The following is a 23,483-nucleotide window of genomic DNA, read 5'->3' as shown; positions in this document are numbered from 1 at the left end:
CACGCACATCGTCTGTGCTCGGTGAAAGTGGGTGGCTGGCACCTAAAGCAGTGCGCCTATCGATAGCAAACGAGGTAGTGACACAGACTGGAGGACCTGGCCATATCCCTGCATTGAATTTTATCTCAGGTTTTCATTTACAGCAGCAAGTGAACATGCCATTTAGACAGGCAAAGTGTGTAGTAGTATTTCCATTTTTAAAGCCATTCCCGTGAAGCCGGCTGCAGTGCTCAGCCTGATAATCTCCGTGTGCCTGCTCTGGTGAGCAGCTAAAGGGACCGTTGCATTGCAGCAGTTAAGGATTGCTTGACATTTCTGCTCTTACTTTTTTTTTTTCTTCTCTGTTTTGTCTTGGTTGCGTTTGGTGCCTTAGAAAATCTTTCATTCAATATCTTTATTTTTTCTTTTTCTTGAAGGCACGTCAGAGGATTACAGATGGAAAGTGCAAAGCCAAAAAAAGTATTACAGAATAAGGAAATATGACCTGAATGAAGTTGCCTTTGCCATGTAAATGCTTTAAACTTTTTCAATGGCAGAAGCTAGGTCTTCAGAAACTAAAAGATCCCAAATAAGTTTGTCACTTAGTAAAAATAAAAAAAAAAAGGGAACAGTAAAAAAAGTGGAAAGTAAAGGAACACCTTCTATACCTTCAGCATCTTCATCTATATTTTCCTTTTTTAACAATGTTCCCCCTGCCAGAATTACTTGTCCTATGTGTGGGCAGATGGTGGCAAGATACGGAATAAATAAGCACATGGATGAAACATGTCAGAGAAACCATGGTCCGACTGGCATCATTCATTCAACACTCAGCTCTTTGAGGAGTGAGAGTCCCCCAGCTGCAAGTGTGAACAGTAATTCCAGCTCCTATTTTTCAAAAAAACTCTTAAATATAGAAAAATGTCCTTCCAAAAGCAGTGTATTGAAAACAGGAGGGAGTGCAGCACAACAAATTAGTCCTTATTTTAGCAATAATAGTTCAGTCTGTAGTGTTGTCAATGAACAACAGGCTCAAACAGTTAAAATAGTCTCTTTGGGAAGCCTGTCATCTAAACTGTCCAGAAGACGTTGTATCCAGGGAGGAAAACAGATTGTGTATAAAGAGATTGACTCTTCACCTCCAGCTGTTCACAATATGTGCAAAAGAGCTGCAACACAGGCTGATGATGATGATACTTGGCATAGTTCTCAGAAAGAAAATAAGCTTGCTCGGAGAGAGCACCAGGAACAAAATTTTTCAAAGAAGGAACCTGAATTTCAAGAAGAAATAAATAAATGTGATGGAGAAGACCTTGTGGATATTGTTCAGATATCATTACCAGCTGATAATATTAATGACAAAAGATTACCAATTAGTACAAGGAATAGCAAAACAGAAAATAGGTCTGAAGGTGTGATATTTAGTAGTGATGAACTGGAAACACATCTAGCCATTTGTACTTCAGCAGAGCTGACCAATAAAAGTCAGGAAGTCAGGACTTCGCCTCACACTGAGGTTATTCCTTCTTTCAAGACAGAAGTGAACTGTGGTACACAAAACTGCTTTAGCAAGGGTGATGCACAGGTACTTCCTATGGAAGTTCATGAAGACTTTAAAGATGAGATTAATCATACTTTGTCAGAAACTGTGGAAAAGGTAGAATTTCAAAATTCCATTCAGGACATTTTAGGCAAAATTAATGAGATTAGCTCGGTACCCATTTCTCCTGGTCACCCATATTACCTCCAGAATTTTTTAGTGGTGCTCCGAGCAGTCTTGGAGAATGAAGATGATGTCAGACTCTTTGATGAGCAAGATATGAACATTATAACCAAGTTCTACAGATTATCAGGTATCTTTTTTTTTTTTTAAATATATTTGACATTACCTCTTTTACAGAGGACTGTTACATAGTTTTATGTGACGAGTGTTGTAGTAGTGGACAATTTAATTTGATAAAGTCTTTAAGAGAAACTCCTTTTTCTTAGGAGACATATCCCTCGGTGGCTTCTCATATGTAGACTTTTATAATGTTGTTTTAATGGAAGGTAATGATAAATAGTGGAGACTTGTAAGAAATAAGGAGAGAATTTCTGTGGTTTTTGGAATACTGTTTTTTACTGTTCTAATACTATCTTTTTAGAATCTTAAGTCAACTTGCTGCTGCATTTAAACATGTTTCCAAGGAAGGGAACTCATAGCACAGGAAAAGAGTACCAGTTAACACCGAGCTTTTGATGATGGTTATGTATAGGAATTCTACAAGATGTTATGAAGAGGCCTGTGCTGGATACATAGACCTTGAAAAAAAAAATACTGAAGTGGCATTTGTGAGCTTTGATTCAGCACATTAGCAGATGATTTTCATGCTTCATGTTAATCCATGGTTATCCCTATGATTATTATCCCGTGTTTAGAATGATAGTTACTGATTAACAGTCATTTTCTTATAGGTTGCTTAGTATTTTTAACTCTCAGTAATTTCAGTAGGAGCCAGACTGTTGGAGATTTAAGCCCTGCATATTTAAACAAGGTTCAAAGCAGACATGTTATCTGAATCCTATACTCATATAAGTTTTACAGTAAGAGCATAGCAGAAGTGATGCAAATTAAAACTAACACTCCACATTTTTATGTATGTTTATAAATTGTCTTAAACTGTAATTTAAGAGTAGTTTTACCAGCACTTGAGCTGCATCAAAGCATCAAAATAGAAATAAGCTTGTAACAACTTCCACAAGAAAATTGTATCTCAAAGTATTGCAGGCATAACCATTTATATTATTTTAAGCTTCTGTGGGAATATACAGCTTCCTGACAAAGTATTTTTAGATATATGCTCATACAAGCTCCGTTCATGCATCTGGGCTGAACATATGAAAGTGACAGTTGCATACGTACCTGCTGGTAAAAATGGAAAAAAAAAAAAGAGAGAGAAGCAGGCTGCACTTGCTAATGTGTCATTTTCATTGAGTTTGGCTTAACTAGCAGGCTGTAAAGTTTATCACACTAAAGAATAGTATTTCCTTGTGTGAAACGCTTGTGTATTTTGGTTGTCTTCCTCTCTGTAGATTATAGTAATTTTTTTTGCACTGGACTGTTTCTCCATTGCAAAGTGGAAGAAAACTGTTCTAGCTATTCAGAGCACTTAAGCCCTTAATGTTTGTTTCTGTAAAGTTCCAAATGATATTGTGGATTGACACCACAGGACATTACAAAAGAGAATACCAGGGTAATGACTTGCGATTAGCAATAGTGTGAAATTTTTCCAAGGCAAATAGGAGACTTTCAGTAACTGTTTTTCTAATAACTTGCATAGGTGTGAAGAATATAGAATGAGGTTAGATTAGTATATATGACATCTCAAGGTTTTTAATACAGGATACTGCATGGCAAAAACAGAGAAGTGTTGGCTTGAACTTTTTAGAAAAAATACAGCCCTGATAAGTAGTTCACAATCTCGGTTCCTTAAAAAAATAGAGTCAGTGCATATCTCTTTCTCTAGGAGGTACTTAAACTGCAGTGGAACAATCTCAGAAATGTCTTTTTTGACTTAAGATCTTCTTCCAAAGTTTAGCAGCTGGAAGGGACCGTATATGAACATTCTTCATGGAACAGAAAAGTCAGCTGAGCTGACTCAAGCCACTTTTAAAGAGCTGGTTGCTAAAAAGGGTGAAAAAACTCCAGAGGAGGAAGTAGGGCTCTAAACTTACACAGATATTTCTGCAATGGTTACCTGTCACAGTTAAGCTCTTACAGGTTGTATTGCAATAATTACAATCATGCAGTAACACCAAACATTTTAAAAATTAAAGAATAATACTAACATAACTTACAAGAATATTGTAAATAAGATGAGATCATAACATAGGACTATATTTGTCAGGGAGTAGCAAGAGCAGACAGACTACTCTGCATGGGAAGATGAGCCAGGAGCCAAAGGGGACAGCAGGGCAGGCAGGGGTCACATCCTCTCCTCAGCTGCAAGGGACACAAGCCCACATTGCCCAAAGAAGAGCAGAGTGGATCCAGTGCCAGTACTGCACTGAACCATGCTCCCATGGTGTCAGATCTTCGGGCAAGTCCATAGTGATGAGGCAGGTGCAAGGTGAAGCCACATCAGCAAGGTGTCTGGCTGGGCACTGGCATACCACAGCAGAACTTGGGCAAGAGTGCAGGCTACCAGCCTGAGCTTAAGTACAGCTCCTGAGCAAATGGGGGGAGGCCCTGACAAAGCCTCACACAGCTCTCCCCAGCAGCCTGAGCCCAGCTTACGCAGTTGCATCGTATCAGAGCTGACCTTGAACACCAGCAGCCAAACCTGTGGGGGCTGGGATGGGGTTGCAGAGCCTGTTGGTGCACTCAAGGCTATAACAATATTACAGCAGTTAACTTGCTCCACCTAAATGCATATACAGTGACATCTTGGAGGTTAATAAAGCCTTGTTTATGTTTTGATATTTAAAATGGGAATATATAAAGAAAGAATTGAATATAAGCAACAAAACTTGTGTTACTGGCTCTCTGAGGCAAGCAGTAGATGTGTGTCATTTACATCCAAAGATCTAGGAATAAACTTACAGTTAGGTTATTAGTGGATGTAGGCATTGTCTACTTTGACAAATACTAAAAGAGATATTGAGGATACAGCTTCTTTTATCCACTCTTCCTTCTCTGGATGAGTACAACACTGATCAGTAATAGTAACTTGTTCTGCTAAATAAAAGAAGTGCTTGTTTCTTTTTCCATAGCTTGATTTCAGTATTCCCCTCTCAGAGGAGTTCAGAATACAGAAAGAATTATTGGAGAGTGGTACTGATAAATCCATATCTGTACTGACTGCTAGCGTCACAAAACAATCTCTTTGCAGGGTAGGAAAAACACAATGATTCAGCTATGAGAAGTGATCAGATAGCATTAAGTCAATAGATGATGAATCCTGGACAAGCGACAGATGGATGTCTTTACCTTCAAGAAATCTTAGACAGAATACTTTAAAAGTTCAGGTAGATGGGTTATCTGTTCCACTTTAGAAGTTTCTACCCAGGCAAGTATTGTTTTCCAGTTACAACACCAAAAAACCCCCACGCATGCTTAATACTGTAAAGTTGAACATAGGTATTCTCTGGTAGTTAATTATTTTCTGCTAAAATGTCTCCCATTCTTCAGTGAGTTCTCTCTAATGCTTATTATGAAAGGAATTATATTTTTTAAAGGATTAAATTTGAAGCAATCCTTCCTTCCTGCCTAGTTTTCTCGAAAGTGGATGGCCTTTATGTTGGATGTAGAGCACTGTCAATTTTTTAATACTGGAAACAGAAAATACAATTAGGGAAAAGCAGAGGTGCATCCATAACAAGTAATCTGCAGTACAGTGTTAAGCTTTGTGCTCAGGATGAGATCTGTATGAACTTAGGTGTAATATTAAAAAAAGTATTTTTTCTGTTATCTGTGTTTAATTTCACTGCATGTTGCAGTCATAAGGATTTAACTGCAAGCACATAGTTCTAGTGACACTACTTAATACACTTCATTAAATCCTCCTTCCAGCTTTTATTCAGCAGCAAAATCATTATCTGAGAAACACTGATTTATAGTCACCAGTGGAACTGAGATACAGAAGTCTGAACAAGAAAAGAATGTAATTTTTTTCTGTTGTGTTGTAATGAATCATAAAAGGTGAACTTTTCTAAGATCTGCATCTTTTTGCTAGTATTATTTCAATTTAGAGCAAATTTTTTATTTCAGTGATACAGCTGAAACTTTCTTAAGAACTACACAAGGAAAAAAATTCCCTAAATCTTCACAGGTACTGTACTGCAGAACAGGATGTTTAAGAAGCAGTTAATTTCTTGTGCAATACCTTTTTATTCTTCTATTCGTCATTCAAATCCTTTAGAGAGAAAGCAGTCCTCACATGTCTTTACGGGATTGCAGCTCTAGTTTGGTCAGTTTCCATGGTCTGGAGAAAGGATATTCACATGTTACTGAACCTTTTTCCTTTTTCTAGAGTTCTGAAACTGGAGACAGACTTCCAAGATTTTATAACCCCACAGAGAAAATTATAAGCTTACGCATCTGAATGTAGTTCTTAGTGAACTGATCCTGGAGACATTCTATTTAAAAAAAGGCTGAAAAAGTCTTTTTAAGGACAAGAGAATAGTTAAATAAGCATGTAAAAAGTAACTGCCATTTCTTAAATATATCTAAGTCTGGTAGTGTTTCAGTGTCTGTTTTTATTAATGATCAATTTCAGTTCAGCAGCAGCAGACAGAGATAAAAAAAAGTTAATGAGGAATGAATTAAGTGTTCAAAAGTGTGCTGAATCTAGTAACAGTAGCTAGACTACTTTCAGCTGAGATTTAATAAGCTATTTTGATGAATTTCAGCATTGTTAGTATTTTAAAAGGGTACTTCAAGAGGGCACTTCCTTGATAAAAAATCAATAGGAGTTTTTTTCCCCTTGTTTTCAGTACAAACATTAGTAAAATTAGGCTTTATCTTTGGAAAAATAAGAATCTGAAGACTGCTACACAGAGAGGTATTCTTTGATTATGAAATAATTCTGTCAGACTACAGCTTCATTTGTTCCTCAACATTAAGTAGTTGTTTGTTGGATGAGTGTTAAAGAACATCACAATATGCAGAGATTGAAAAATGAAATTGTCTTTTCCTAGAAAGCAAATTATTTCTTAAAGGGTAAGCATGCCCAAAATGCACGTTAGCAATGTTCATTCCTTACAAAATACTTTGTAATAATTTTCTATCTACAAAACTTAAAGATTCTAGTGAGCAATAATTACTTGGAAAGGTAAGTTCTGTTATTTTACCAAGTCTGCTTGTAGAACATGGGCAGAATTAAATTATCTTTTAGAGGATATGTGCATCAAACTAATTTGTCTAGATAATGTAGTGATTATGCATAGTACTGTGTTCTAGAATTTAATTTTCTTTTTGTCCTTCCCTGCGTTAAATAAAATTTGCAGTTGGTGGGCAGAAGTTATATGTGAGACTTTTTCAACGCAAGCTGAACTGGTTAAAGGTGAACAAAATAGAGTATGGAGAGATAAGTATGGATTTGTCACCAATGATTGAAGAACTGGCTGAAGCCAGATTTCTGCAAACAGGTATGGCTAGCATTAATAGATGCTAAAAATACTACAAATTGCAGTTGTGCCATGTTAGAGTTTAATGCACTGTATGCTTGTCTGTGCCTTGAAAAGAGAATTAGAGGAGCAGAATAAAGGTTTCAGGTAGATGAGTTGTGTTCTGTTACATTAATAATAAAAGCAGTTAGTGCAAATTAGGTAATAGGGAGAGCTAAATATACATCAGGGCTATAGGTGCAACAATAGGCCTTGCTCACCCTCACCAGCCTCATCTTAGAGCCAGGACTCTGCAGCCTCTGCGCAGTGGTCCAGGAGCTCTGCATAATATCCTCAGTACTGCCCTGAGCTGTCTTGCAGGCACCCTGTCCCTGGCTTTGTCCATCCCCAGTTGGCTTCACCTCCAGCCAGTGCTGCAGGTGTTAGTTTCCAGTCTGGTCTGCGGCCATGTACTCTGGATGTATCTCGGATGCAATTTTTAGTCTTGTTTCTAGCCTTATGTCCAGCTTGTCTCTTAGGGTGACCCTGGGCCTGATTCATCATCGTGCCTTTCCTGGGGCTGCCAGTGGAATCTGTTATCAGGACTTTTGCTCTGCCCATTCTGTTCATTTATGGTGGGACTGCATGAGGGTTGGTGAGGACACTGCCAGTGCTGTGGTCACTGTTGACTCCTGGCTTGTTCCCCGTTGTCGAACAGCTCTGTTCTTTCTGCTCCCTGGCAGCGCTTTCTTTTTGCTTTGGGCAAAGTTTTAATCATCAGGAAGGCAAGTTTTTCTGAAGAACCTTTTCTTGTAACTCAGAAATTTTTTTATGTTTGCTTTTGTTTTGAAGTTGTAAAGGTATTTTTTTCTGATTATTTCATTCCTTCAGATTGGACCTGCGAAGAGAATGAATTTCAAGCTGAACCAGCTAGCATTGATAATACGTGTTTGAAGAATCTAAGTAATTAGATTAGTACTGTGTTATATGATTGTACTATACTTCGAGCTGTTGCTTGGGTGTCTATGTATAGCACATAATGAATATACATGGATCATTTTACTTTTAGAATCTGAACTGGAAGACCTGCGTGAAGGGTTGGATTTGCTTTCAGCGCCTGAGCTAAAAACATTGGCAAAGACCTTTCACTTGCCAAACCCAAATGGTCAGAAACAGCAACTTGTGGATGATTTTCTGAGGTTGGCAAAACAACGTTCAGTCTTCAGCTTCAGCAGGAGTCAGGCTGGTATTGGGACAGTGATTTTAAGAAGGTAACTCTATTTACATTTAAATTTTGCAGCTGAATGTAAGTTATGCTTCAAAGGACTCGATCTAGATTCCTTTTGAAGAGAGGAATGTATTTAGTAAATTTATGAAAATAAAAGGGCGACATTAAATTTTGATTCATAGTGGGTCAAACAGAAGGGTAAATATTAGACTTTTTTTTTTTTTAACTGTGTCATGCTTTTCAGCTGTGGATGATTATCTCCAAAGTTACTCAGTTATGCAGAGAAACATTTCTGATTATTTAAAGTAAAATCAGTGCAGAAAAACATCTAGGAAGACATAGGGAAAGTCATTACCTATTAAAGCAACTATCTGATGTTTGTTTGCTGGGTGGGCTCTTTTAGTAGAATTAGAGGGGAGCAATAATTTATTGTGATTGATTTTGTACTTTAGTGTAGAGCCTCCTTTTCAGCAATATTTGTAAAAGGAAAAGATGGTTTGCTTGACAAAATGTTCTTTCTTTTCTGTGAATTTTTTCACTGTGACTATCACAGCTGTGTATATCAGATGTCCTTGACTTCCAGGTCTTCTGAGGTCCAGATTCAGGTTTAGGATGTCTTTCTGCCCTAATAGGAGTGATACAGCATTACCATTCTTGGTGTTTTGGAGTGGATCTGTAGCTATAACATCCACAAAAAGTCTAGGAATATAAACTAAAGTGGTAGCCAGGGTACTGGTGCTAGGGTGCAAGTCAGTTCTGGAGTTCATAAGCTTTCTTACACAGTTGCCTCTCCTAGTAACTAATACCAAAAAGTAACTTTGAATAATAATACTATAAACAAAGGTTGCTTGTCTGGCAGTTAGCTTGTCTCCAGCTGGCTGAAGAGCTAAGGTCTGAACTCAGTAATTGTTAAATCCTCTCTGCACAAAATCAGGTTGGGTAGAAAGCTGACATATAGCAGTATGTACTGCATTGGCTTCAATTACATAATTTGTCTTTCCTGTGGTATTCTATTTCAAGTGTGAAAGAGAAAGCTTTGCCAATTTTTGCATAGCTGTGTTTATTGGACAGATATTCCCCCCTGAAATCTGTCATGTGATTCTCCATAAAATTCCTTGTATTAAAAGGGGCCAAGTATTGGAAGAACTTTAAAATCACCCCTCCATGAAGAAGTATTATTATTATTATTATTATTATTATGTGAATCAGTAAGGTATTCTTTCCTTATGCCAAAAGAGACACCTAATGCTAGCTTAGTGCTGGGCTTGCAGAGCTTTGTAACTGTGAGGTTTGCGTAGTATGATAGCTTCTTTAGTTTTGTTTGGTCTTTGTTGTTTTTAAAATACGACAGGAGCTCTAGTGGTTCCCATTCTGTTAAACATCTTATTTCACAGTGGTATCACTGTCACCAGTATTATTGCACTTCATTTGGTCCGCAATCGAACAGGTGAAGTGATCACAGCCACAACCATGATTATCTTGTGTTAGAGGATGCTGGGACTTTGTGATAAGTGAGGATGTTTTAATTTAAGGGGTTGCGGTTGTTTCCTCATTCTAATCCAGGTATAGAAAACTTAAGTATGAAAATACTTCGTATCACTTGAGATTTCATTTTTTTTCTCTTCAGTACTAGATATTTGAACTACATGATGATGCATGATGCATAATTTGTATAAATATCTCTAACAAACAAAATTGTTTTCAGAATATTGGCTTAATCTATGCAAAGGAAAGCTAGGAAAAAAAATGTGTTCAGGAAATCAAAAGGAACCTGGGAAAATGAGTTACATTCCAAAAAAGTCCTTGGTGCTGGCTTACTCCCTATTCCAAGAGGGAGGGTGGTAGTTACTTGCTTGGCCATATCAACTTTGGGAATGTAATGCTCTTTGCTGTAGGTGACAGCAGAAATACTAGTTACCCCATGAGATCAGAGAAAATCCTGTTCTAAATCTGTCCTGTCTCGTTACTTGCTGAACAAGTAACAGAAGTTTTGTCTTGTATGAAAAGACTGGATGAAGATGTGCTACTGGAGATACCCTAAAACAAAGGATCGCAAAGTGTGGTCTGTAATCCTTGCCCTAACAGCAAACCACATCTCTTTGCTTGCTAGTACTGCCTGGCATAGCAACAGGAGTGGCTGCGCCCAAAGGGCAGTTAGTTTCAATTCTATTCTGCTTGAAGTTTGGCCCTTAAACTTTTTGTTAGTTAATACATTTCTTTGACTTTTCACTAGAGGTTACGTGTACTATATAGTTTCTCAAGCTGCTTCTTTCAAGGAAAATCAAGTTTGCACGAGTTGGCTTGAAAATAAAATTATTCTCATACTTCATTCAGTAGATTTGAATTTTTATAAGTGATGGTAAAACCCATTTGTTATAATAATTTTGTTTGTCCTTCCAGGGTGAAGGACCTGGCTGGAAAATCTGTCAGGGTCTGTAAAGGCCCTCGGGCTGTCTTTTCTCGAATTCTGCTGCTATTTTCCCTGTCTGAGTCAATGGAGGATGAAGAAGGTGGTAGTGCTGGTCAAGGCCAGCTCTCCACAGTCCTTATGGTAAACATGGGGCGTATGGTATTCCCTAGTTACACTGTAAATAGGAAAACACAGGTCTTCCAGGACAGAGATGATCTTATCAGGTAGGTGGAGCTTTGGCAGTTTGGAAATCTGTTTATTTCTAGAAAAGCTTTACTACAGTACTTGTGTAGGCAAATGAGAATTCATCACGTAGAACTACAGATGTAAATATGTAGAAGGGCACTTCTGCAGTGATTTTAAATGCATTTTTTTAATCCAGGTAGGAGTTGTAATTCACAGTGGCTGGCATTTTGAACCAAAATAGCATATTTATTTGCTTCATGATCATCTGCTGTTGAAAGTTGTTTCTTCATTTGCTGTGATGATTATTAGAATGGATGCTGAACAAAACAAAAAATACATTCTCTAGTTTATAAGTAATTTTAAACATAATGTATCCTGCTAGTATAAATTCTGCTGATCCTACAAGATTAAGAATAGGCTTTGCTGCTGGTTCAATGTCTTTGGAGACTGGAAGGTAGTTTTTAAAAGATACTGTATGGAGTTGATTTCCTTGAACTAGAAATACTTTTGGGACAGTTATTCTGTTTTTTCCCTTAGATATGCAACTGCTGCTTATCTGTCAAATGATATAGCCACTGCAGTGGTAAATGGGAACTGGGAAGAAGCTAATAATCTATATATGCGTGCTAAAGAAACCTGGAACAAACTGAAAAATCACCCCTCTTTGAGGTAGTAAACTGGAAAGTAGCCTAGTGTTCATATCAAACATTATCTTACTTTTGGTACTTTAACTTTTGAGAGAGGATGATAGACTAAGTGGTATTATTTAAGCCTGATAAATTTAGAAGCTATAATGTTCTTGAAAGCTTTGAACTTTGTGGTTTAAGTGATTATATGATAAGGCCTTTTTTTATAATATCTTGGGAATGAATTGTTAGGCGGGGTAAAGCAGGAGAACAAGAGCCTTTTCTTTCCCTTGTTATAGTTTGGTTTTATGGCTTTTAGATAACTAGCAATAAGCAGAATTTAAAATTCACTGTGAACAAAAGAATGTTGCAAACATTATGGGAAAACATACTGGGTTATTAATCTCTTCAAACTTACAAGTGAGTGTCATTCAGGAGACATTACTAAAGATCCGAGACCTGAAATAACCTGTGTTTTTAAGTGACCTTCATCAGTTTTTCTTTCAATTATTTTGTTTTCTGTCTTAATGATACACCATAAGTTAAAGCCTTATGTTTGTCATTATATTCATTTTGATGGCAACTGATTTAAAATAATACTTGTAGAGTGTCATTTGGAGGTCTCTTCTATTTCATAGTGAAAACAGGGGAAAACCTATTTGATTTCAATAAGACATTCAAAAGACTTTTGTCTTGAAACATGCCTACCATGAAAGATGCCTACCCAAAAGATGTTAATCTTCTTTTAAGGCAGGAAATGTCTGTTCCAGCCTTTTTCTTTTGTTCAGCTGTGTTTCTTAAGTTAGCCTTTTGACTTATGAGAACAGCTGGCAGTAACGAAATATGGTTTGCATCTGATGTAAAACTTGCTAACTAATAATTCCACTGCTGTTGAAACCAAAATATGCTGTGCAAATGCAGCTTACGTCTGCTAACTCAGCTAAACTATTTTCTTACCTCTGGGTTGTTGACTTTGCAGCTGGAATACTCATTTGACTTCAGTTTTGATATATAAGGCATTTAATTTTTGTAAGTAGGTATAAGTATTCTTGGTAAGAGAATTTTAAGAATATAAATTGCCATCATTACATGGATCTGAGCTGCTCTTATCTTACAGCTATCACAGAGTTTTACCTGAGTATTTGCGACATTTCACAGTTGGCTGGGTGTATACAAGAATCCTTTCTCAAGGTGTTGAAATTTTGCAGAGACTTCACATGTATAAGGTAAAGTGGTGAAGTAACTAGGAATACATGTTTAATATAGTATTGTACATGAATTTACATTTCTGATGTGACTGGAAAATGGTGATAGTGTTTGCCAGGGCTTGCTACGTTTCTCTTTAGCGGATTACTTTTAAGGAAAAAAACCCTTTTTTTCTTGCTGTTTTAGAAAGTTTTAAGTTGTTTTATTTCTTCTTATGCTTTGGAGACTTACCATATGTAATATACCATAAGACTGTTGCTGAAACATTGTTTGATTATTTAAAGATATCTGTGTTTCACTATTGCTTTTAAATAAGAAAATCTTGGAAGAAAATTGTTGATTAAATCCCTGCCTCTTCACCTTAGGAGCTAACATCTCCAAAGGCCTCTGACTTACATGTTAAAGCAAACCAGATTGTTCTGGAAAAGACTTTGCCTCTGGAAAAAGGCAACAAGTAATATTCAGGTCTTTTTCATATACAATAAGCAATACAGAAAGGACGAAAATATTGTATTTTTGGCAACTATCCTTTAAGTTTACTTTAAAATATCTCTATTCTAGAGTTTTTAAGGTATACCCATGCATCTGAATAGATTGGGTGGTGGAGTAAAAATGGGGTTTGAATGGTGCAGATACAAAGTTTTATCGTGCTCAGTAATTAGAAGGGAAAGTGACAAGCTAATTATATAATGAAATTTCAACTTGGTTTTCTAACTCAATTAATAAAGATATAATCCTGTTGCTTCGTCAGGAAGCGGTGCAAGAGCTGCAAACTCTTCTGTCTCAGGATGTGTATTGTACTGACTGCAGAGGGAGATGGTGGGATCGCCTAGCTCTGAATTTACATCAGCACTTGAAAAAAACTAAGAAGGTATCTTCCCAGCTGCATGCTGTAAGGTTGGAAACACTGCAGTCATTGTCTGAAAACATTTTTAAAAAGTATTTCATATGAGAAGACTAGCAGGGTTGGCTCTCCTAAAAATACAGGTATTGGTAGGAATCCCAGGGTCAGACCACCAGCTCAAGAACTTAGTTAGCCTGCTTTTTTCTGTTGCATAGAAAACCACTTTTTGGCATGAGGGATTTTATGGATTTAGCAGGCAGCAGCTTCCTTGCTGTTCTGCCGTGTAAATTTCCCTGATGTGTGAGAAGCAGAGAAATTTCTTGCAGTGAACACTTGTGGTTCTGAACCTGAGTCATAATGAGGCCAGTTTGAAGGAGTTTTTTAATGTTTTCAAATAAAAAAAATGGGGAATTAAGTCCTTGGCTAACTGTTGACAGTGGGGAGAAGGTTGTCTTCTTTATCTAGACCAGTTAATTTTCTTAGGAAGGCAGAGGAGGGGAGAAGAGATTTTGAGGTAATCTTAGGTTTTCCTGAAACTTTGCCCTCTTCACTCTTCCCTTTCAGTAGGACACACACACCAGTCGGGTGTGTTTGTACAAGCAAAACACATTATTTGTGCCATAGTAAACTTGCCAGTCTCAAGTCTGAACGATGCAGTTCAGGCTTTTGGAAACAACTGTGTACATGGTGAGCAGTCTTTGAGTTTCCTCAGTGATTAGCTGTCCAAATGAAAGAAAAATAACCATATGAGAATGGCAAGGACTTTGTGCAGGGATTATTGTAAATTTCTGTAGAACTTTCTGGCACCTCTGGATAGGTTTCTGCAGCAGAATGTGAAGGAACCAGAGAAAAATGCAAGCTGCAGTACAGGTTGTGCCTTTGAATTCCTTCTGAGCCAGCACCACCTTTTCACAGACTTTCTTTTCAAGAGCCACAAGGCGTAGAAGCCACTAACTCGTTTTAGGGCTTAGTCGCAGTTCCATGAATTTTCTGTGCAAGAATCAGCAAGTGGTAGTTGTATCAGGTGCTGGTCTGAGGATTTTTAAGTAAAGGAGATTATGTCCCTTTTTCCTGTCTGTTACGTACAAAGGAGAAATATTGTCAGTGATAGGAAATGAAACTCTGTAGGATTGTTTAGGTCACAGTGAAGTATGGGCAGATGGAAAATCGACTTTTAACTAAAAGACGGAGAAGATCAATCTAATTAAACACACTTAAGATACCTGACTAATTTTGCAGTGAAAAACAGACATAAAGAAACATTCTAAGTGCAGGAACAGTTGCAGTTGTGGCTATTTAAAATAAGCAGAGAATTACTTTTTTTTTTTCCCTTGGTGTTGCTTCCTTGCCTCATTAAGGTTATTGAGAATTGGGATTAAAATGCCTGTATTTTGTACTGCATTTTAATTCTCTAAATCTGTTAAAAGGAAATAATATCATGGGCTGTCAGGCATCTGCAGTTGTCTCTTCTGCATCTTATACGCTCATATCAAGCTTTTTCTACGTTTGGAATTAGAAGTTGTACAAAGGAAGAGTTTGTTCCTTTTTTGCATACTAGGAAAAGTGCCTTCCTCACGTCACAGAAAGAGAGTACGTCAGAGCCATGATTGGAATTAATTTTTAGAGTTCATATTTAACCCTGGATGTTCTTCAGTGGAGTAGTGCATTGGTCTTAAATTTGTTCTGTATGTACATTCCTGCACAACTGATCTCGTCCTTCCATTTCTGTGTTACATGCTGTTAAGAAACTATGTTAAATATTAAACTGATTTACCTTGGAACCAGCTCTTTTTTTTCTGGTTACTTATGTAGAATTTACACTTCCTGAGTCTTATATTGATCAGTACAAATGGAGAGTAATTTCTTTTTGCCTTACTAGTCCAAATTTGAATCCAGAAGCCTACTAGTGTAACATATTTGGTACGTAAGGAAGAAAGGTGGCCCTGTCTTGTATGCTGGTTTTTACATTCATGTTTTTGTGCTGCTTAAATCAATTGGTCTTTGGGGCTCAGTAAGAACAGACAGATATGCATAGGTCTTTCTAAGTTACAGCTTGTTACCTTGCTCTCTGTTAGGCCATTGACTGCATTAGAAGTGGGCTGGCCGACCCATTCGTACGTACTGGGCATCGTCTCTCTCTCTACCAGCGGGCCCTACGAATCAGAGACTCACCAAGCTGCAAGCAGTTCAGGTGCCTGTTTTATGATCTGCCAGTCATAACTGTGGAGGATGTGACACATGTAAGTAAAGTTACTGGTGGTTTCTGAGGAATAATAACTCATTAGATCTTTTTTCTTTTGACAAGAAAAATAACCTGGGAGACTCTTGTTACGTGGTCTGCATCAGCCTCTGACTTATTTGTGCTGCAGGAAGATGAATACAAACATGTTTCTAAAACAAAAGCCTCTTGTAAACAAACTTTTCTACTTATTTAATAAATGGTCAGCTTCTTAGCTGAAATTAGTCAGGTGTACACTGATTTAATTTGCATTGATTTACTGAATATGTGTTATGAATCTGATCAGCTATAAGCTTCACTAATTTACCAGCAGCACTCTTGGAACCTTTCTGCCTGAAGCATCTGATCAGATCAGATTGGATTTTTTTTAACTCATTCTTTTCCTTATTGTTTTAATGATAATTTTACCTGGGCAAAATCAGAGCAGATCCTCACTTTCTCTGGTGGCCTCGTCACCTACAGCCCTTCTTTTTCTCAGTCTGGAATCAGTCTTCCGAGTCATCTGTATTCTTTCTTCCTGGTCCTGTATATAAAAAGACTACATTCCCATCTGCCCAGCATTTTTGCAAGACTTTTTTTTTTTTCTGAAAAATTTGCCAGTTTATAAAAGCTAAACAGAATTTTGTCAAGGGAATGGCAGGTTAAATTTTATTTAGTTGATTTTTGAAAACGAGTTAGTTCTGATTTAAAGAAAACTGAAAAGGAGGAATGTGTGTTTTAGGAGAGATTCAGATACCTAGGCTAAAGCTTTTTAAATGTGATGCTGGAAAGTAACTAGTTCTTTTAATATGTTCAGGTTACAATCAAGGGAAAGATGTGTCCTCAGATGGGAATGGGAAAATCTGTATTTCTAATGGAGGATATTGGTGATGAAGAAGGAGGCGAAGACTTCAGTGTATCCACAGTCATGTGCTCAGTTGAGGAGCTGGCGTTAAATCATTACAGACAGAATGGTTTTGATCAGGGTAAGAGTAATTTTTTTTTTTTTTTTTTTTTTTTGTACAGTAAAATAATTGTGGGAATAAAGAACCAATTTATTTAGCAGGTTAGTTAATAGACCAGTTTCAGCTGATTTCATTAGACCAGTTTTTAGTCTGATTCTGTTTCCTTCCCAAATGGCTCTGGTATGTAATTTCCTTACCAAAATGCTCTAACGTGTATTTTCCACCTGACGTGCTTCCTGGCCTTTAATGATTTGCTGCCTCCATATACCTAAGGTGGTTTTGAAATGTGTTAGGAAAAACCCCAACATTTCTTCTTAACCTCCATAGAAAATCACTTTGCCTTTCTTATCAGTGAAAGCGATTTTACTTGTAAGGGCTAAAATGCTAGCGGTGTCATTGAGGAAAGGTAAACTTCCACTGATTTTTGGTACTAGGTGAACATGAAAACTGTATATACCATAGCAAGACACCTAGCAACTTCTTTTGAAAAGGCTTGATTTTCAGCTCTGTTAAGTAGTTGTTAATGTAGTTTTACAACTTGAGAGCTGTTTTACAGGAAAAAAGCAAAATGCAAACAGGTAGGCAGGTTATTTTTCAAGATAAAATTTTATATTTTAAATAAAATATATATTTTAATGTAATTTAATATTATTGATATGTTCCCAAATACTGCTGCAGGAAAAATGGCTGTACCAGAAAAGGGTAAATGGGAAGGTGACAATATTTAGAAATTAGGAGAACTGTTCTGAAGTCCCCACTTGATTTTTCACTCTCTCTGAACACATATGTATGAACATATATATGTGTGTATGTACATGTGTATACATGTATGTATAATTATGTGTATAATGTAAATGTAATGGAAAATGGTTTTATCTGTACAAACATTTTGTTATTAATGTACTATCTTTTTAGTATACTGGCTAGGCATTGGTCTGCTGGTGGTGAGTGATTGCTTTTTGCAGCACGTATATGTATACATATATATGCATACAGGTATACATATATGTATAGCTCCATATACGTATATGTGTGTATACATGTATGTGTATATGTGTAATATAAAACATTTATATGTACATGAACGTTTTGTTATTAATATATTCCTTTTTTAGTGTAAAAATTAAACAATTTTGTGTGTTAAAAATTGTTAAAAGTTAGAACAGTAAACCTTATTTGTGACAGGGTATAGTAATTTAATCCTGTGCTGTAAATGAAGGCCACTATCCTGGAAATAGGAAGCATTAGCAAATTATGGAAGTAATAAACTGCATTTACAACTTGATGCTGTGATGTTAGTATATACTGATTTCAGCTGTCTACAAACCTGAACATAGCATATTTCTGGTTTGGATCATGATGATTTAGTACGTCTCCATATGACATTGCTGTGGAAATTAATGTTTCTATTTTTATTAAATTTTGCCCTGTAGGTATTCATGGGGAAGGCTCAACATTTATTACGCTCTATGGTATTCTGATGTGGGATATCATTTTCATGGATGACATACCCGACGTTTTCAGAAATTCCTATCAGGTAGTTTTGAAAGGTTTACTTTACTTTCTTTATCTTTTGCTGTAGACTCTGTAATCGTGTTAAAACCTTATTCAGGACTAGAGTAACATTTTATTCTGAGGGACTTTGCAGACAGATCTTGGTGTTTGCTTGGTTTTATTATTTGTTATATTGGGCTTGTTACTAAAGGGCTCCTTGGTAACTAATTGCCATGCAAGTCTGGCTGGACTGTCAGATAGGGTGGGATTCATCTGGCTAAATGCGTATGTCCTGTATCTGAACTTACTGATCAAAGTTTCCTTTATAGTCAGTGGAAGAATACTGCTGTACCATAGCATTGTCCATCTCATTTGAAGATGACACAGAGTCTGATTCTTGTCAGTAGCGTTTAAAGGGAAATCACATTTTTAAACTCAGGTTTCTTAACATACCCAGCTGCTCAGCCCCAAGGTGTTTATGCTTTTGGGATCATCCTTCTGTTTTGTCAAAGAAGCAAACAACACTACACCCCCAACAACAACAACTCCCTGCCACACCTTAAGGTTAATATTTCCAGGTGAACTGGTGGCTTTTAGCTAAATGCTTTAGATCCTACAAATTACAGCTGGAAGCATTTTTAATAATTGCAATTAGAAAACTTGATCACTCTAGTGACATTTGCTAAGAAAACCCTAAATAGCCATCTTAAATTATGCAGAACCAAACAGACAATTGTCTTCTTTCTTCCACCTTAACCCATTGCTTCTAATTGGAACCCTGGCCAAGAGCTAGACCAGCCAGTGCTGTCCTCTTCCTTAACTGGATTTATTTGTATTGCAAGAAATTACAGGTTTGTGTCAGTATGAGATATCTTAGGTAGAAATGTCTTCTTATTTTAGAGGTAAAACAGAGTTTTTTCTTGTTTCCTTCCCCCCCCCACACACTTTTTCTCTATTTTTCTTCACCAGTAGAAATCCTTGTGGCTGAGTTGAAAACCACCTTGTGGTTTTGGAGATGGCTGTCTCTGTTATTAGTGACCACTACAAATACCTCTCTTTAACTGGTGGAGAGGGAGATAGATACATTTCCTCAAGGTCATCCTTACATAGTCCCTTAAGCAAAGGATATAAAAATCAAGAGGATCATACAGTAAAATTATTAGGCCAATAGGACTAAACTCAGAACTATGAATACATGAGTTGCTCTCTGTCCCATTAATCTGAAGTTTAACCTGTTTTTTTTTTTATTTTATGTTGACATGGATTATGAGTCTGTATACAGTCATGTCTTGAAATAATTTCTTAAGCAATGAGCACTTGATTATAAGTATGTATGTTCTTGGTCATATACTTGGAGAGCTACTCAATGATGAAAAGAGGCAGCTTACTACAGAGTAATGGTTATTCTGTGAAACATCTTTACTACTTGTCGTATTAATCTGACCAAGTAAATTTAGGGTTGAATGCTGTTTGCGGAAAGAACCGAGATGTGGTGTCCTTCTTGCTTTGGAATTTTGAGGTGGACATGAAGGCACTTGCAGGCTCATAGACAGGACAGGAAGGGGACTGCTGTAGCTCCAAAGGCCATACAAATAAGGGTAAATGGCATTCATACAAACAACTCTTCTTGTAGAGTATCTGCTGGTCTCATAAGATGCCATAATTGTATGTATGTTGTGTTAAAAGCAGATATTCTTCGTCAGTGCAAACTACCATTTACTGTAGATCTTGCCTTTCTAAACACATTTCCTTTTATATAATCTTATATGCAGATTATGCCTACTTAAAAAAAAAAAAGATAAAAACCTTATGTGTTTATATGTTTATTACAAGCCCAGTATTTACAGCTCATTTGCAAATTATTAGTTTTTTTAAGTAGATCATACTTTATAGAGCAAAGCCTCAGGCATTAACAAGGATGAGCTGAAAGCTTGCACCCAGTTCTCTCAGTGATTCCTAGGCTGTATTTTTTGTGGGATTAGCTGTGGCAGCAATTTGTGTGATGCTGAAATTTGCCATTTTTCTGAGTGCTCTGCATTTGATTTTGAAACACCAGAATGACACTCTGCTGCTATTGAGTAGCCTTTTTCAGCCATGTTCAAAATTGAGAAATTGCTGCAGCACTTTTTACAATAATGTGTTGAGCACTATGCATAAGGCTCTCCGCTTTTAGGTGGCTCGAGTGATACTCCCCAGTTTCATCACTACTTTGTTCGTCCCACCTCAAACTGCTCACTGTAGCTGAGCAGTCTTGAGACCAATTCCAGATCCTGACTGGAATATTACTGCTCAGAGCTAGGAGAGCAGATGGCTTTTTGTTGTCTCTTAAAGGAAATCTCTGGCTAGAGGTCAAAAACCAACAGAGCACAGGCTCAGATGTGGCTGGCGTTTGTTGCACTGGGATTGGGTGTTAAAATATATGCAGAGCTTTTCCTATTTTTCCCAAACACAGCTCTTCTAACTACTAAAAAGAAAATTAACTCTATCCTAGCAAAACCAGGACACCATTTAATAAAGGTTTATGTGGTGGACGTTTAAGTTAAATCAACTCAGTGTTTGAGTGAATTTGTAGTTGAGATAACAATATGAAGTAGGGCATTGTCATTCGTGGAATCACTGCTTTGCTGTCAGCTCCTCAGAGCTGTATTTACCTTTTTATATAGACATTTCCCCTGGATTTATACACTGACAGCTTCTATGAGAACAGGAGGGATGTCATTGAGGCCAGACTCCAGCAGCTTCATTCAGCTTCCTCAGAGATACTGGCAAAGTTGATTGCTGACATCTGGACCACTCAGGAGGGAAAAGCAGCAGCGCTAGTTAGCTGGGGGCGTTTTGTTTCCCTCCAGCAAGTTCAGGTAAGTAACTTTTCCAAAATGGGCACTCTGTGTGATTAGGCTCGCTATTAACCCACGCATCGCCGTAGTGGGCTCACAGGTCATGCTGAGGAACTGAGCCAAGGCTGATGGTGAGCGGTAGGAGGGAGGAATTGAGTGGCGACTTCAGCGTGATTCTCCCTTATCCCAAATACTGTTACTCTTTTCTGATATGGTCATTTTTCCTGCAACAGCAATTGGGAACACAGCTGGGAAACTGCTGTAGATAACATCTACCTAAGTTTCTTGTTACACACAACTAAATAAAAAACTGAGATGGGAATAGAATATTCTTGTGAGAGTTGGGAAATGGCTGTACAGGGAGGGGGAAAAGAGCCAACTACCAAAACTTCTCTTACAGAGCCTTGCCTCTTGCCTTGGAGGACTGTTTCTGAGTGGTGTTTTTAGGCGACTTGCCAAAGATCTACGCCATTGCAGAGGGGGACTTCCTGACCTGGTTGTGTGGCGTACTGACACTAACCACTTTAAGGTACGTTGGGAGATCATGGAAATACTTGGTGCTCAGCTGATCTTACCCTTAGGTATAAAAACCTTCCAGTTACCAGCCCATACAACCTGTATTTTCCTGTGGTGCAGTTAAATTGCTGCTTATCAGCCCAGCAGCTATGGTAAGTAGTGGGTGGTTGTTTATCTGCTATTCCATCGTGTTTTGCTGTAGCTTTAAGGGGCATGAGAAACAGCAAGAGGTGGTTTGGCATTGTTGTAGGATAGGTCTTTCATTTAAATTATTGTAAAGCAGCTGTTACTGATCAGTCATACACATTCTGACTGTTATTAGCAAGGGGTGCTAATGTCACCACTTACACAGAAACTTGAATATATGAGACTACAACAACTATGTCTGTCTCTGCTACAAAAATTGAGTAAACAGGTTTTGTGTCTTGCATGGTAGTGGAATGGGTACTAGAAGACTATTAGATGTCTCTCAGCTGCTGCAGCAACTTGTTATGCATTTATAAAATACAGTCAAATAGCAGAAATTTGTTCTCTAGAACATCCGAATTAAGTTGCTGTCAGTATCAGCTGGAACATGTGAGGTTGCAGATGATCATTTTTGAATATGTGGTATCTTCATTCACCAGTGCCCCTCTCTGTGGTTTGGTGGATATTTATTACATAAAATTTCATTCACTTACAGTTAAAATTTGGAACATGGGTTAATAATTTAGCACCCACTGGGCCTTCTGTTGTACTAAATCTGATTTTTGTTGCAAATAACAGCCATAAAAGAATACTTAGATTAGTCTGTAGGAGTTAATGATCTTTCAGTCTCTCCCCAGGCACACTTCTAATCATCCCTATTTTTTTGTAGCTGGTGGAAGTGAAAGGTCCCAATGACCGCCTGTCCCACAAGCAGATAATCTGGCTGAGTGAACTGAAGAAGCTGGGTGCTACAGTAGAAGTCTGTCACGTACAAGCCGTTGGAGGCAAGAGTAAACGCCTCAGCTGACAACAGAGGTCTTAATCATGTGGGTAACTTGGGTGTTTTTAAAGGAACTGGCATGACACACACTACTGGCTGCTGCTTATTAAAAGTAGTTTCTTCTAAAATTCTGGTTTCTTGGAACATTACTGTAGTTATTTTTAGCACAAAATATTATTAAAAAAATAGTCTGAGAAGACTGTCAGTATGATTTACTGCATGTCACTGTGTTCAGATGAACGAAGTCTTTCTCTTCTCTACACAATTCATCACTTACTCTATGAAAGGTAATCTGGGGGTTTTCCCCCGTAAAGAGAAACAGTTGCAATCACAGTGACACAAACTCCTCCAGCAAGGACATGAATTACAGCCTAGGACTTGTACCTGGGTATTTTACAAAAACAAGTCCAACTTCCAGTGCAAACCAGTTCTTTTTCAACACTGTTTACCCCACTGTTCACCAGAGCTTCTGTCCTGAAGCTTCTTACCTTGTAACAGCTGTATTAGTAGAATGACAGCTGGAAACCACCACCTCTCTGGAGAAGTAGGTGCACAGGAAAGCATTAGAAACCATTCTCAAGGATGATTTAAATCCTTTCTCTGGTGCAGCTGTAAGCTGTTTATGATCCAGTCAGCTGTGCTCACTTTAAAGAGCAAGAAAACTACTGTAACTAAAACATTAAGCCTTCTACACAGTGTTTGGAACGTTTTACATATCTTAATCTGCTGTCCTCCCAGTAAAGTTATCCTGTAGTTGACCAGACTATGAGTGTATTTCTTGGTTGCTTAGAACTCTACTGAATTTGTAAAACTTCCCTGAAACATCTGTTCTAGCATGACAGTAAGAATGAAAATAACACTCACTACACATGCAGACAATGGTGCTGTACTACTGCTGGGAACCATTAATACATACCTAAA

At 37.5% G+C, this 23,483-nt stretch overlaps 1 protein-coding gene across 1 annotated transcript; it reads left to right on the top strand.

Annotated features, from left to right (window-relative positions):
• The first annotated feature begins 529 nt into the window (after positions 1-529).
• On the top strand, positions 530-22,589 carry FAN1 (FANCD2 and FANCI associated nuclease 1). The gene is made up of 13 exons (XM_010166840.1): positions 530-1,832; positions 6,967-7,107; positions 8,135-8,336; positions 10,694-10,927; positions 11,427-11,558; positions 12,633-12,741; positions 13,473-13,592; positions 15,641-15,805; positions 16,601-16,769; positions 18,182-18,285; positions 20,906-21,100; positions 21,480-21,608; positions 22,452-22,589. The coding sequence occupies exons 1-13, from the start codon at positions 530-532 to the stop codon at positions 22,587-22,589; spliced, it is 3,141 nt and encodes a 1,046-aa protein (XP_010165142.1).
• Positions 22,590-23,483: the final 894 nt, after the last annotated feature.

Source organism: Antrostomus carolinensis, unplaced genomic scaffold (assembly GCF_000700745.2).
Source record: "Antrostomus carolinensis isolate BGI_N321 unplaced genomic scaffold, ASM70074v2 scaffold24944, whole genome shotgun sequence".
NCBI lineage: Eukaryota > Metazoa > Chordata > Aves > Caprimulgiformes > Caprimulgidae > Antrostomus > Antrostomus carolinensis.
Note: the sequence above shows the minus strand (reverse complement) of the source record. Positions and strands in the feature narration are given on the sequence as shown.